The sequence below is a fragment of the Otolemur garnettii genome, unplaced genomic scaffold (assembly GCF_000181295.1).
Source record: "Otolemur garnettii isolate 467f Iridium unplaced genomic scaffold, OtoGar3 scaffold00014, whole genome shotgun sequence".
Classification (NCBI taxonomy): Eukaryota; Metazoa; Chordata; class Mammalia; order Primates; family Galagidae; genus Otolemur; species Otolemur garnettii.
Window position 1 is genome coordinate 13516537 of NW_003852409.1, and position 11450 is coordinate 13527986.

The 11450-nt window shown below is 43.4% G+C and overlaps 1 protein-coding gene across 3 annotated transcripts in view; it reads left to right on the forward strand.

The window, feature by feature from the left end:
- The window catches only part of AKAP2 (A-kinase anchoring protein 2), a 478916-nt gene that overhangs the window by 203549 nt on the left and 263917 nt on the right, over positions 1–11450 (forward strand). For all 3 annotated transcript variants that reach the window (XM_023510474.1, XM_023510475.1, XM_023510476.1), the window contains exon 3: positions 5707–5787. In XM_023510474.1, coding sequence (XP_023366242.1) covers positions 5707–5787 — 81 coding nt within the window. The remainder of the gene's footprint in view (positions 1–5706; positions 5788–11450) is intronic.

Sequence of the window (11450 nt, forward strand, 5' to 3'; positions counted from 1 at the left end):
GTGAGGAATGAATAAAGTTGTAGAATTCTCCCCTTCACATGGGGATGTTGTAGGTTGAATGGGTGCACACCGAGGCAGAACTGTGTCTAGTGCTAGTTTTCTTGTCCTTCTGAATACATTTTTTAAGGTTATCATTTAAACTGGCTCCAAGTTCTGTTCCTCAGTTTTGTAGGCTCAGAAGATCACACCCCAGCCTAGCTTTTGGTACACTCGTCTACAAACCCAAGTGCCTGTTTATTCATTTTTCAGTGGATGGACATTGCAGGGGGGTTAACAAGTGCCATCTCCGCATTCAGCTAGCTACTTGGGAAGCCTGAATATAATCAGGATCGTGATTGTTGGCCTTGAAGATGGAGCCAGGAGAATTTAATATCTAATGAGATTGCGATGAAATAACTGATCTCTACTAGGGAATGTGTCTGCTGAACAAACTCAACATTCATTGTTAGCTGGACAAAAAAAACTCACCTCCTCGATTTTTCAATGCTTGATCACTCAGGTTCTCAGTTTTCAGAGAGACTATCCCCCCACCCCATAGATATTGATATAAATAGCATTGACTCTGCAGCAGCATTAAATAGGTAATTATAACCCAACTGTGCCTGAGACGGCATTCTGATTCCTCAATAGAAAAAGCTTGTTGGGTCCCCACTTGCAAGTTGATTTTCCAGCACTTTAATTCTCAAAATGTTTCCTTTTTCTTAGTGTAACCTGTGTATAACCTGGGCACCCTGGCAATCCAATGTAAGCATGAAGTCACAGTCAAAGTAATGTAGTCTAGGTGAGAATAGCAATTTCAGTGTCTTTACTGGAATCTTCTGGAGAACATCAAAAGAGATTCACCTCATAAACCACAGTAAACTTTCTTAAGATTCTCTTTTCCTGATTTTCTGATCAGGAAAGATACTGAATCTTAGCCTCTTCATTCTACACTCTCAAATGCACTCAAGCCCTTTTCCTCTTTTCTCCATCTCCAGTCACCCCGCCCCCCAGCGTCCCCTCCATGCCCTTTCCAAGTGCAAGCTATTTAAAACAGTCTGTTCCTTGCAGATCTTGAGGGCTTTACCTGTTTCTCTGATTCTTCATTGCAAAAGTCAAGGAACCAGCAGGTTAAAAAGTCAATTACAAGGGTGGATGAGAGGGAGGGGCACAAAATTCCCTTTAGCTATCCATGGAAGGAGTCAGAGCAGGATTCTCTTTATCTAGCGATAGGAGGAATAAAATAAAGATTGCAGCATTTAAAGTTTAATGTGGTTTCTTTGCTCCTCTCTGATTTGAATTCTGGGATCTCTTGATGTCAATAGTGCTTTGAAAAGGTCTCTGGTTGCTTCCCACTGTTGCGCTCAGGGTCACCCCAAGTCAGAATGGGGCTCCAGCCATATCCCTGCTGCTGACTATGCTGCCTGCTCAGCCTCTTGCCTCCCCCCTGTTTTTCACAAACTCAGCTGGGGCACCTCTCTTCTCCCCACCCATCAGCTTGCATGCCCAGGTGGTAGCCCAGTGGCAAGGGAGAAGGGGGCACGCATCTTGAGTGGTACAAGGTGGAAATGGGTTTCCCTAACTGCCTGTGGCTCAAGGAGTAGGGCGCCAGCCCCATATACCAGGGATGGTGGGTTTAAGCCTGGCCCCAGCCAAAACTGCAAAAAAAAAAAAAAAAAACAACTTGTCTTCCTATCATATTTATTAACCACCTTTGAACAGAAATGTGCTCCGTTTTCTATGAGTGTCCCTTACTATACTAGTCATAACAGTTTACAGCAGCGGTCCCCAGCCTTTTTGGCACCAGAGACCAGTTTCATGGAAGGTAATTTTTCCCTGGCTGGGTGGGGCAGCAACAGGAGGCGAGCTCAGGCAGTGATGCTAGCAAGGGGAGCAGCTGTAAATATAGCTTAAGCTTTGCTCCCTCACCGGCGGCTCACCTCCAGCTCTGCAGCCTGGTTCTTAACAGACCACAGATAGAAACATTGTTGGCACCAGGAACTGGTTTCATGGAAGACAGTATTTCCACACGCTGCGAGTAGGGGGAGGGGACAGATGGGGGAGGGGAGAGAGGGGACAGCAGGCAGAGCTCAGGCAGTGATGCCCTAATAGACCGCAGACCGGGATTGGGGACCACAGGTTTACAGCATTCATACTGTTGCAATACTTCCAGAAAATAACTTGCCAAGAAAATAGATCATTCATAGTAAGATAATGCAAGTGGCTTGCTAGGCCTCAAAGATAGTAGAAGAATTTGGAAATCTTCCTAACGGATTGAGATCGCTTCATTCCAGATGTCTCTTGAGGCACATCCCCCCTGGATGGTTTGCTACTGTCAGCTCATTATACTTGTCCCTGGAATTTCTACTTCCCCCGGCCTTTTTCCTCCGGAATGAGCTTTCCATGGTTCTTTCCCAGAATTTGCTTTTTACAGCCCTTTTCTCATGTGCACAGCAGCAGTGATCTCTTCCATCGGGGTTACTGTCTTCAGGATTCAGACACTTCTGGTTTTATGGACGGATGGCTAATGAGTTTTCCATAATATATTTGCTGCCATTGAAGTCTTGGGTGCAAATTCATGATGCATTTGAACGAGGGATGTGGACAAACAAATACCATCAGAGGAGAACACAGCGCCTAGTTCATTCAGGGATACTCACTAGGCATCTGTTACTGTGCCCATCACACTGTGTTCTAGGCGTTAGAGATGCATCAGCCAAAATCTGGTCCTTGAGGAGCTCATACTTTGTTAGAGGGATAACACGTGTATACAGTAAGTGGAGCTAGCGCTAACATACTCAAGGTACTAGTGTAGAAAAATCCACAGCCTGTGAAGAGGGGAGAGAAAGGAAGGAGGGATGGGTCTACTTGGAGGCAGCAGAAAAGGCTTCTGTGTTTATCATACTCTTTAAGTTGTAAGGGATAGAAAGCTCACACAAATTAGCTAAAGCAAAAAGGAGATTTATTAGTGTGTGTAAGTGAGGAAGCCCAGGGATGGTTGTGGCTTCTTGCATGACTAGATTTGGGACTCAGTAGATTAGGATCCCCTTATCTCTTTCAATTCTGCTTTCCTCTGTGGGTAGACTTCATTTTCTCCAACACAGATGCATTTCTTCATGCAACTTGGGGACATGGCCTTTCAGAAGTGCATCATCTCAGCTTTACCCCTAGTGGTAGGTAATTCATGTGCCTCTAGAAATGTCTCTTATTGATTTTGTTCCATTTGCTTAGCCATCCTGTGGATTGATAGCTATTGCCAAGAGACAGGGCTGTATGACTAGCCCAATCTGGCTCACACAGGAGTCCTGGCATCTCGGATGTGCTGGGGTGTACATGACTAAGCAATCCTTCCAACAAAGCCATTTACAGTGAGGGTAGATGTGTTTCCCCAAAGGAAAGAAGACTGGACAGATCAAAATGGACAGGCTTTCACTATAGCTTCATTAATATTTAAACTGTGCTGTCAAAGATGAATACTCTCTTGCCAAATGAAGCAGCAAGGGGCATCCATTACTATCAGAGGACACAGGAAGAGCAAACCTAAGAAGAATGAACCGGCCTGGAAGATAGAGAGACTGCAAGTAGTCATTGAACTTGGAACATACGGCTAGAGGGTCATGGCTTTGATGAAGCTGGGAGATAGATGGGAGCCTCCTTGGCCGCGCTGAGCAACTTGCTCTTTGCACTAGGTAGTGGGGAGACATTCTGGCTTTTAGGCAAGGTGTATAATTGACCAGATTTCCATTTTACAATATCACTTGGACAGTAGTGTGGAGGGTGGCTTGGAAAAGCCAAGACTTGGAGGCAGGGGGACCAGTAAGGGAACCATTGCAGTAAGCCAGATGGAGATGGAGTGTAAGCAATTAAGTTCTATGGTGTGTGAAGGGTACTAATGTGGAATAGTCTTTTCCCATCTACCATCATATATTGTATGTTCTTGGACATATTCTGAGACTAAGTAGCATCAATTATGCATCACTGATTAAGAGTTCTTTGGTGAATGGTAAATTCCTAAAATATTCATGGGCCTTATTTTGGCAGGGAGACTATATCCCTGACTTGGCTGTTCTGATCTAGTGGCTCAAGATTATGAGCTAATACTCCTTAAAGTCTGGGCTTTGCACAGAAACCTCTGGTTATAACATAAATTATTATCACATTGATTTGAATAGCAGTGGTGCAGTCACATCGCCAGAAACATAGCAGCTCCATAAAACAAAAGCTTCCCTGAACACAGAGCACAGAAGCCAAGCTTTACATTATGGTCTTCTCCAGGATTTGGCTGTTGTATCGTAAAATGCCATTACGTCTTGTCTAACAAGTTCCTCCCTGCATATGTGAGTAAAGGAAGATGATTCAGTGCAGTAAATGTCTCAGTAAACTGGCTCTGTACACTTTGGAGACCGGGGAAGCTATCCGAAGAGCAGGCCTTTCTATTCTTACGCATCACATTCATATGATGCTATTTAAAGTCTGCCTTGGAGAAGTATGGAGAAGAAAAATATGAAGGGTTCATTCTCATGGAACGGTTATGGTGTAAATGCAAAGGAAATACAGCCCATGAAAGCCAGTGTCTAGGCATTACCTAGAAATAAACATGTGGCAATAAGAATAATAGCAATGAACATTGAGTGCTAACTGTGTGTCAGGCACTGTTGTAGGCCCTTTTCATGCATCATCTTACTTAATCCACACCCTCTATGGTTTGAGTACTATTATTATTTCCCCTTTTAGTGGGAGAGGATTGAGCCCCAGCGAGGTGAAAGAACTTGCCAGAGGTCTCACTGGTAGCAAGTGATAGGGCTGAGAGTTGGATCCACTTAGATGGAATCTGGACTTCAGATTTGCCATAACCTCAGTGAGCACCACCCACATGAAATGCATCCCCCAAAAAGACAAGTTGAAACAAAGATCACCCCGCTCATTTATATTTTTTAGTATGTCCAACTGGATGATTGGTCCTACAAAATTTGAAATCTCATCAGATTATTTGTGTATATGGTTTTTTTTTGTTTTTTGAGATAGTCTTACTCTGTGGCCTGGGCTACAGTGCCATAGCAACCTCAGAGATCACAATAACCTCAAGCTACTGGGCTCAAGTGATCCTCTTGCCTCAGCCTCCCTAGTAGCTAGGACTACAGGTGCCTGTCACAACGCCGGTCTAATTTTTCTATTTTCAGTAGAGTCGAGGTCTCACTCTTGCTCAGGCTGGTCTCGAACCCCTGAGCTCAAGTGATCCTCTCACCTCTGCCTCCCAGAGTGCTAGGATGAGGCATGAGCCACTGCCCAGCATGTGTATATGATTTTGATAAAAGAATTCTCAGGCTAGAATTTCCTACTGTGTTATTCTATCTTATCTGTCCTATTTGCAGTTTGTAACAAGCTCTGTATTTTGGATTGAGACATTTTTATTCTTTGTCTCCAAATTAAAACTACAGTGTGTGTGTGGAAACTGCCTGTTCTTCTGGATTAAATTCTTGCAGCCTCGCTGAGTGAGGAGAATTTCTCCCACTCTTCGAGCCCACAGCAGACATGTTAGGAGAATGCTGCTGCTAGCAACACCCAGGGACGGCGGAGCAGGTGACGCTGCGTGTGTGCCGGTGTCTCTGGAAGTCTCTATACAGATGTGTGTTGCTGCTGTTGCTGCTGCTGCTGCTGCTTCCGGGCTTAACATTTCTGGAGCCAACACCCACCCACTCTTACAGCCTCTCTCTCTTTATTTTCAAGGAAAAAAGAAAGCGGCAGACTGAAATAGAAGGCAAGCGACAACAGCTTGACGAGCAGATACTCCTGCTTCAGCATTCCAAGGTAAGTGCTGATCCCGGGAACCCTCTCCATGATTAGACATGCAGCTCACACTCGGGCGAGCTGGGCAGAGCCTGCCCTGCCGCCAAGGCACTGCCACCAGCCCCACCGGCCTTTTTCATTCAACTGGGAAACATCTCTTGGCTTTTCTTGTGAATTTATCAAATTCAGGGCATTGTTACAGCATTCCTATTTCTGCCAGCCTGAGACTGCAGTGTGCATGTGGATGGGTAGAGGGTGTGTCCATGTGAAATGTGCTGGCTATATATAGAAACTGGCTGAGACTACTCCACAGGGCGGGTGAGATCGCGTTCCAGGGCTGCTCTCCCGCGCACAGGTGCTGGGTGTGTTTGCTCAGAGGCTCCAAAAGGTACATGTGGCTGAATGGGTTATCTTTTTTTCATTAAAAATTAATATTTTCTTTCCTGATGTGGAGAAAAGGGAAATGAAACAGTATGATCTCAGAACAGCACTATGTATTTCAGACTATTCATTTATTTGATTCTCCACTTTAACAATTAGGAAAGTGTTTGGTGAGGACAGGCAGTTGGTCAAAGATGGCTTTTAGATGATTTGATTGGGTTGAGACTCCATTGCGCCACGTTAAAAAGAGAGGAAGAGAGCTCACATGCATGAGAGCTGTTTATGTTTTTCTTTAGCACATAATGCGCCTTCATAGTTTACTGGAGGATGTGGGGGGGTCGTATAATGTGCTTAAGCCTTGTAATTGATTACAGCCCAGCAGAAAGCTCTGTCACTGTCACAAGGTCCCCACTGGTTGCAGAATGCTGCTTTCTGCATGTGCAGAGAATAATGTGACCTGTTCAGTGACCAGCAAGGAGTTGCTGCTCGCCTCTGACTGTTCCTGGGCGTTTTTTTTTTTTTTAAGGAAACCTTCCACTGCTCACCCTATGTTGCTGTGACATTGTCTCCAGAACTGCATTGCTCAGAGGGCTGAGTGGGAAGGTGGCACTGACTTTTGGGTTGATTCTAGGCATGGATTCCTTGGATGTTTTTAAACAAGGTGGACCTTTCTGGTTGCATTTCCTGTTCTTCGCTAGGAAACAGATTTGTGCTAAATGAATCCCTCAAATGAGACTCACCAGCAAGCTGGTTACTGATTTCAAATAGCAGCATGACTTCTATCTGCTTAGCATGTGTGTCAGCTTACCATTAACTTTAAGCAGAAAAATGTGCTGCAAAGGAGGCCCAGCAGCGTGGTACTGAGACTGTTGCTGATTTCTCTCTGTTGGTTGTATAAATCCATCTAGGGAGCTCTCTTTGTCAGAGCTCGCTCCGTATCCCATATGCTGTTGCTCTGTCCTGCTACATTCCTGAGGGAAGATCCAGGGCTAAAATTAGTATCCTCTTCTTTCACAGAGAGGGCTTAGAAATACTTAATAGAACAGAGTGAATTGTTCAAGGTCAACCTGGACAGAGCTGGGTCTGTGGCTCAGAGCACATTCAATTCCGTACAGTACTCGTAAGAGACCAAAAGGTACTAAAATCTCAGTGAATTCGTGGTGAAAGGTGAACTTTAAAATAAGAAGACTGAATGAGTTAGAGGCTGCTTTAGCTGCTTCAGCGTCTTGTCTTTTCCAGCTTGATGTAATTCTTTGCTTTTGCATGGCACGAAGCCTAAGTCAAGCAAAGAACATATGGCAGAAGATCAAGGTTTTTTGTCCCCCTTATCACTCTGGATGCCAAGTAAGATACTAAGGGCTCGTATCTTAGTTACCGCTGATGTCCAGTGCAGTGTTCCTACGTTCTGTTCATATTGTAGTTATCCATTCATCTACCCATCCATCCACCCATTCATTAACTTAATCAATAGAAACAACAGTAAAAATTATTTAGCTTTGCATGGGGGAGCAGGGAGCTTCCTTCAAAGATTTGGAAATAAGGGCATCAGTTCTTTGTGGTTATATTGGTAAAATTCTCACTAGTTAATGAGATTGGCTATCTAAGAGAACACCCATCACTTTCACCAAGGTCATCTTATTATTGTAGGGCAGCAGGTAGGGGGGCTGGGGAGCACTGGAGATGATTGTAGCTTAATAAGTGGAAGCCAATACACTGTATTTGTCTTTATTTTCTGGGGAAGGCTTGTGTGGACAGAATGAGGTGGACTGTCAGCCGTGGACATGAAGAAAGAAAAGCTCCAAATCAGCTGGGTGTGGTGGCGTGCACCTGTAATCCTAGCATTCTGGGTGGCTGAGGTGGGAAGATGGCTTGAGGTCCGGAGTCTGAGATCAGTCAAGCACAAGTGAAACCCTATCTCTACAAAAAAAAGAAAAATTAACTGGGTGTGGTGGTGCATACCTGTAGTCCCAGGTACTGGGGTGCTGAGTCAAGAGGGTTGCTGGAGCACAGGAAGGAGGTTGCAGTGAGCTGTGATGATGCCATGGCACTCTGGTCCTGAGCAACAGAGTGAGACTTTGTCTCAAAAAAGAAAGAAAGAAAGAAGAAAAGAAAAGAAAGCTCAGAGTTTCCAAAGGTGGCCGTGTTTGTCTGGTACTGTCTGCAGAGATACTCCAGCTTTGGGAGGCACTGAGTTTCTGCATGCTGGTGAGGTGGGTCAGTGCTAAGGTGATCAGTCCTCAGGCCTCCCTGTAGCCCAGGTGAGACTTCCTTCATGACTCTGCCTCTCTTTTTCTGGGTTTATCCTTCCTAGAATAATCTGAGTCATTTTGATAGAAGGAAATGGGGGCCTCATTGAGGGAAATGATCACTTCAGGCATAAGAAAGGAGTCCATTCTACTTTAGCTCAGCTACTGTGGCCTGACCCTGAAGAGGGCGAGTCCTCTTCATTCATTTGCAGCGAGGTGGCCTCACGCCTGGATGCAAGGAGGTTCTCTGAGATTCTGCTTCCTCCTCTGTGCCTCTCATTGCAGAGGCAGCCCGCTTTCTCCTCGTAGCTCGAGAGGCTTGTCATCCTCTCATCCACCCTCAGTAATAGTTGTCGTTTTTTTGAGTGCCTAAGATGTGCCTAACATACCCTCGGTAATGACCACGAGATAGATGTTACTCTTCCCATCGTACAGGTTTGGAGACAAACTCATGAGGTCAAGGAACTTGCTTAAGAACACAGAGACTATAAGCATGAGGGACCCTGGGTTGAACCTCTGGGCTATCTGCTTCCAAAGACCATGCTCTTTCCAGGACACTGTTCTCTTTGAAAGATATATTTCCTTTGAAAAATTTGTCTAGAGAGATGCCAATTACCACCATTGCTGTCTCTCTCATTCTAAGTGTATTTTCACAGACTCCAAAAGATTTAGGTCATGTAGAGACAGGCCACAGTGATTATTATAAGTTCCTTGAAGTTCTCAATATTAGGAAATGTGTCAATAATCATTATCTATTTCATTAATTTACAAAATCGCAGATGCTTGCTAAGAAAAAAAACAATTCTCATTGCAAAGGTAAATGGAAAAGCATTGGAGTTAGGTTTCATATTGATTATATAGTTCTCATATGGTATATCTTAGATGTAATTCTTACATAAAAGAGAATTGTATGATTCTCTTATTCACTAGCCTTGGACACTCATTCTCATGCAATACTATGAATTATGGAGACATAGTCACTGGCCTCAGGCCAAAGGAAATAAATAGAATGTAAGACAGTAGTCTCGGCACTTGCCTGTTTGTTTACTGTACTCGCTCACTGTGATATTCAGGGGTACGGGGGAGTCGCTCCACCAAACGACATGTCATTATCTTATATACGGACTATGAGCCAATTCCATAATGCAATGAAGACTGAAGTATAAATTTAAAATGGTCAGCTGCCACACCCCTGTGATTCGGAGAGCTCACGTTACTTTGAAGTCCTAGCCAAATTAAACTGAGATTTCTTTTTATAAGATTCTTAGCCATAGTTAGTGTCTAATATTGGCGAGGTAAGAATTTTCAAGAAGTACAAATAGAAACCATAAGCAATTTCGATAGCAGTATGATTGTGCTGATTGTACAAGGAAGGAATATATGATCGTCATGAAAATGAAATGCAAAAGTACACGCAAAGGTAGAAGAAAAATAAAACACGTTTCAACTCTGTACTCACCACCCAGCTGGAACTCACGTGGGGTGTACGCTTCTGTATTTTCTCTTCCTTTTTATAGCTTACGCTGTGTAACTCCTTATTTACAGGGTTTACCAACCTGTGGGTAAATAAAATTATATGGACATTAGTATCCGAATTAACTTTTTTCTTTGAGACAGAGTCTCACTATGTGGCCCTCGGTAGAGTGCTGTGGTGTCACAGCTCACAGCAACCTCAAACTCTTGGGCTTAACCGATTGTCTTGCCTCAGCCTCCCAGTAGCTGGGACTACAGGTGCCCACCACAACACCTGGCTGTTTTTTGTTATTGTTGTCATTGTGTTATTGTTGTTTTAGCAGGCTCAGGGTGGGTTTGAACCCACCAGTGCCAGTGCATGTGGCCAATGCCTTAACCACTGAGCTATGAGTGCCAAGCCTGAATTAACTTTTATCTCTTTGCTGATTTTTATAATAGGCTCTTTTAAATTCCCAGACAGGGAGACACCTGTGGCTCAAAGGAGTAGGGCACCGGCCCCATATGCTTGAGGTGGCGGGTTCAAACCCAGCCCTGGCCAAAAACTGCAAAAGAAAGAAAGAAAGAAAGAAATTCCCAGACGAAAATGCATATTAGTCATAAAATCCCATCTAGCGTTCTTTTACTTTGCGATTACTGAACTTAATGTCATCCTTGGAAAGAACATCCTCATCTCAATACTTACCAGTGATGTTTCTTATACTTTAATAATATTAGTCCACTAGAATTTATTTTCCTGTAAGGTCTGAGATTAGGAATATAACTCTACTTTTTATTAATGCTGAACCACTTGTCGCAGTATGATTTATCGATTCATTCATCCTTTCCCTCCCTGATTTAAATGTCTTCTTTATCACCTGCATATTTCTCACTTATACTCGGGTCGGCCATCTCGAGATTCTTTTTATTCCACTAATCTGCCTATTCCTGGGCCAGTACCATTCTCATTCAATCCCTATAGCGTTTTCACATATTACAATATTTTATAAAGCAGGAGTTACCATTATTCTTCTTTTGAAAAGTTGTCATGGCTTTTTATTTCATGGAAACAATTATTTACTTTTATTGTTTTTGTAATGTGACTTGTGATAACACAAATTTTAAAAAAAATAAATCAACTACTATAGGATAGCAGAACAGATGGAATTTAATATCTTCTTTTGCCCCTCGGTTGAATTGGCAAAGATTTGTCTATTTTATTGGTCTATTCGAAGTCCCAGCTCGGAGTAGGCACTGAGTACTTACTGCAACATGAATTCCTTTTGGACTGACACATTTATAAAGCTTTGTCTGACAGAGTCAGCACTGTCAGAATCAAAACGTTAATACCACATCTTCAATACATAAACTGCCTTTGAATTACTTATTCATGAGCAGGGAACCCTCACTCTAGTTTTCTTCTAACCCAAGCTATGAAAATTGTCATTATATTTTAAAGACCACAGCCTTTTCTTTCAGGAAGGCTGAATAAAAATACCATCAAAGACTGAATTGTAACCCTGTGAAATATTTATCAACCCACCAAGGTCATTTGCTGATACCCAAAGGCATCAGGAGTCTTGCTGCAAAGATATTATGGTGCCTTTC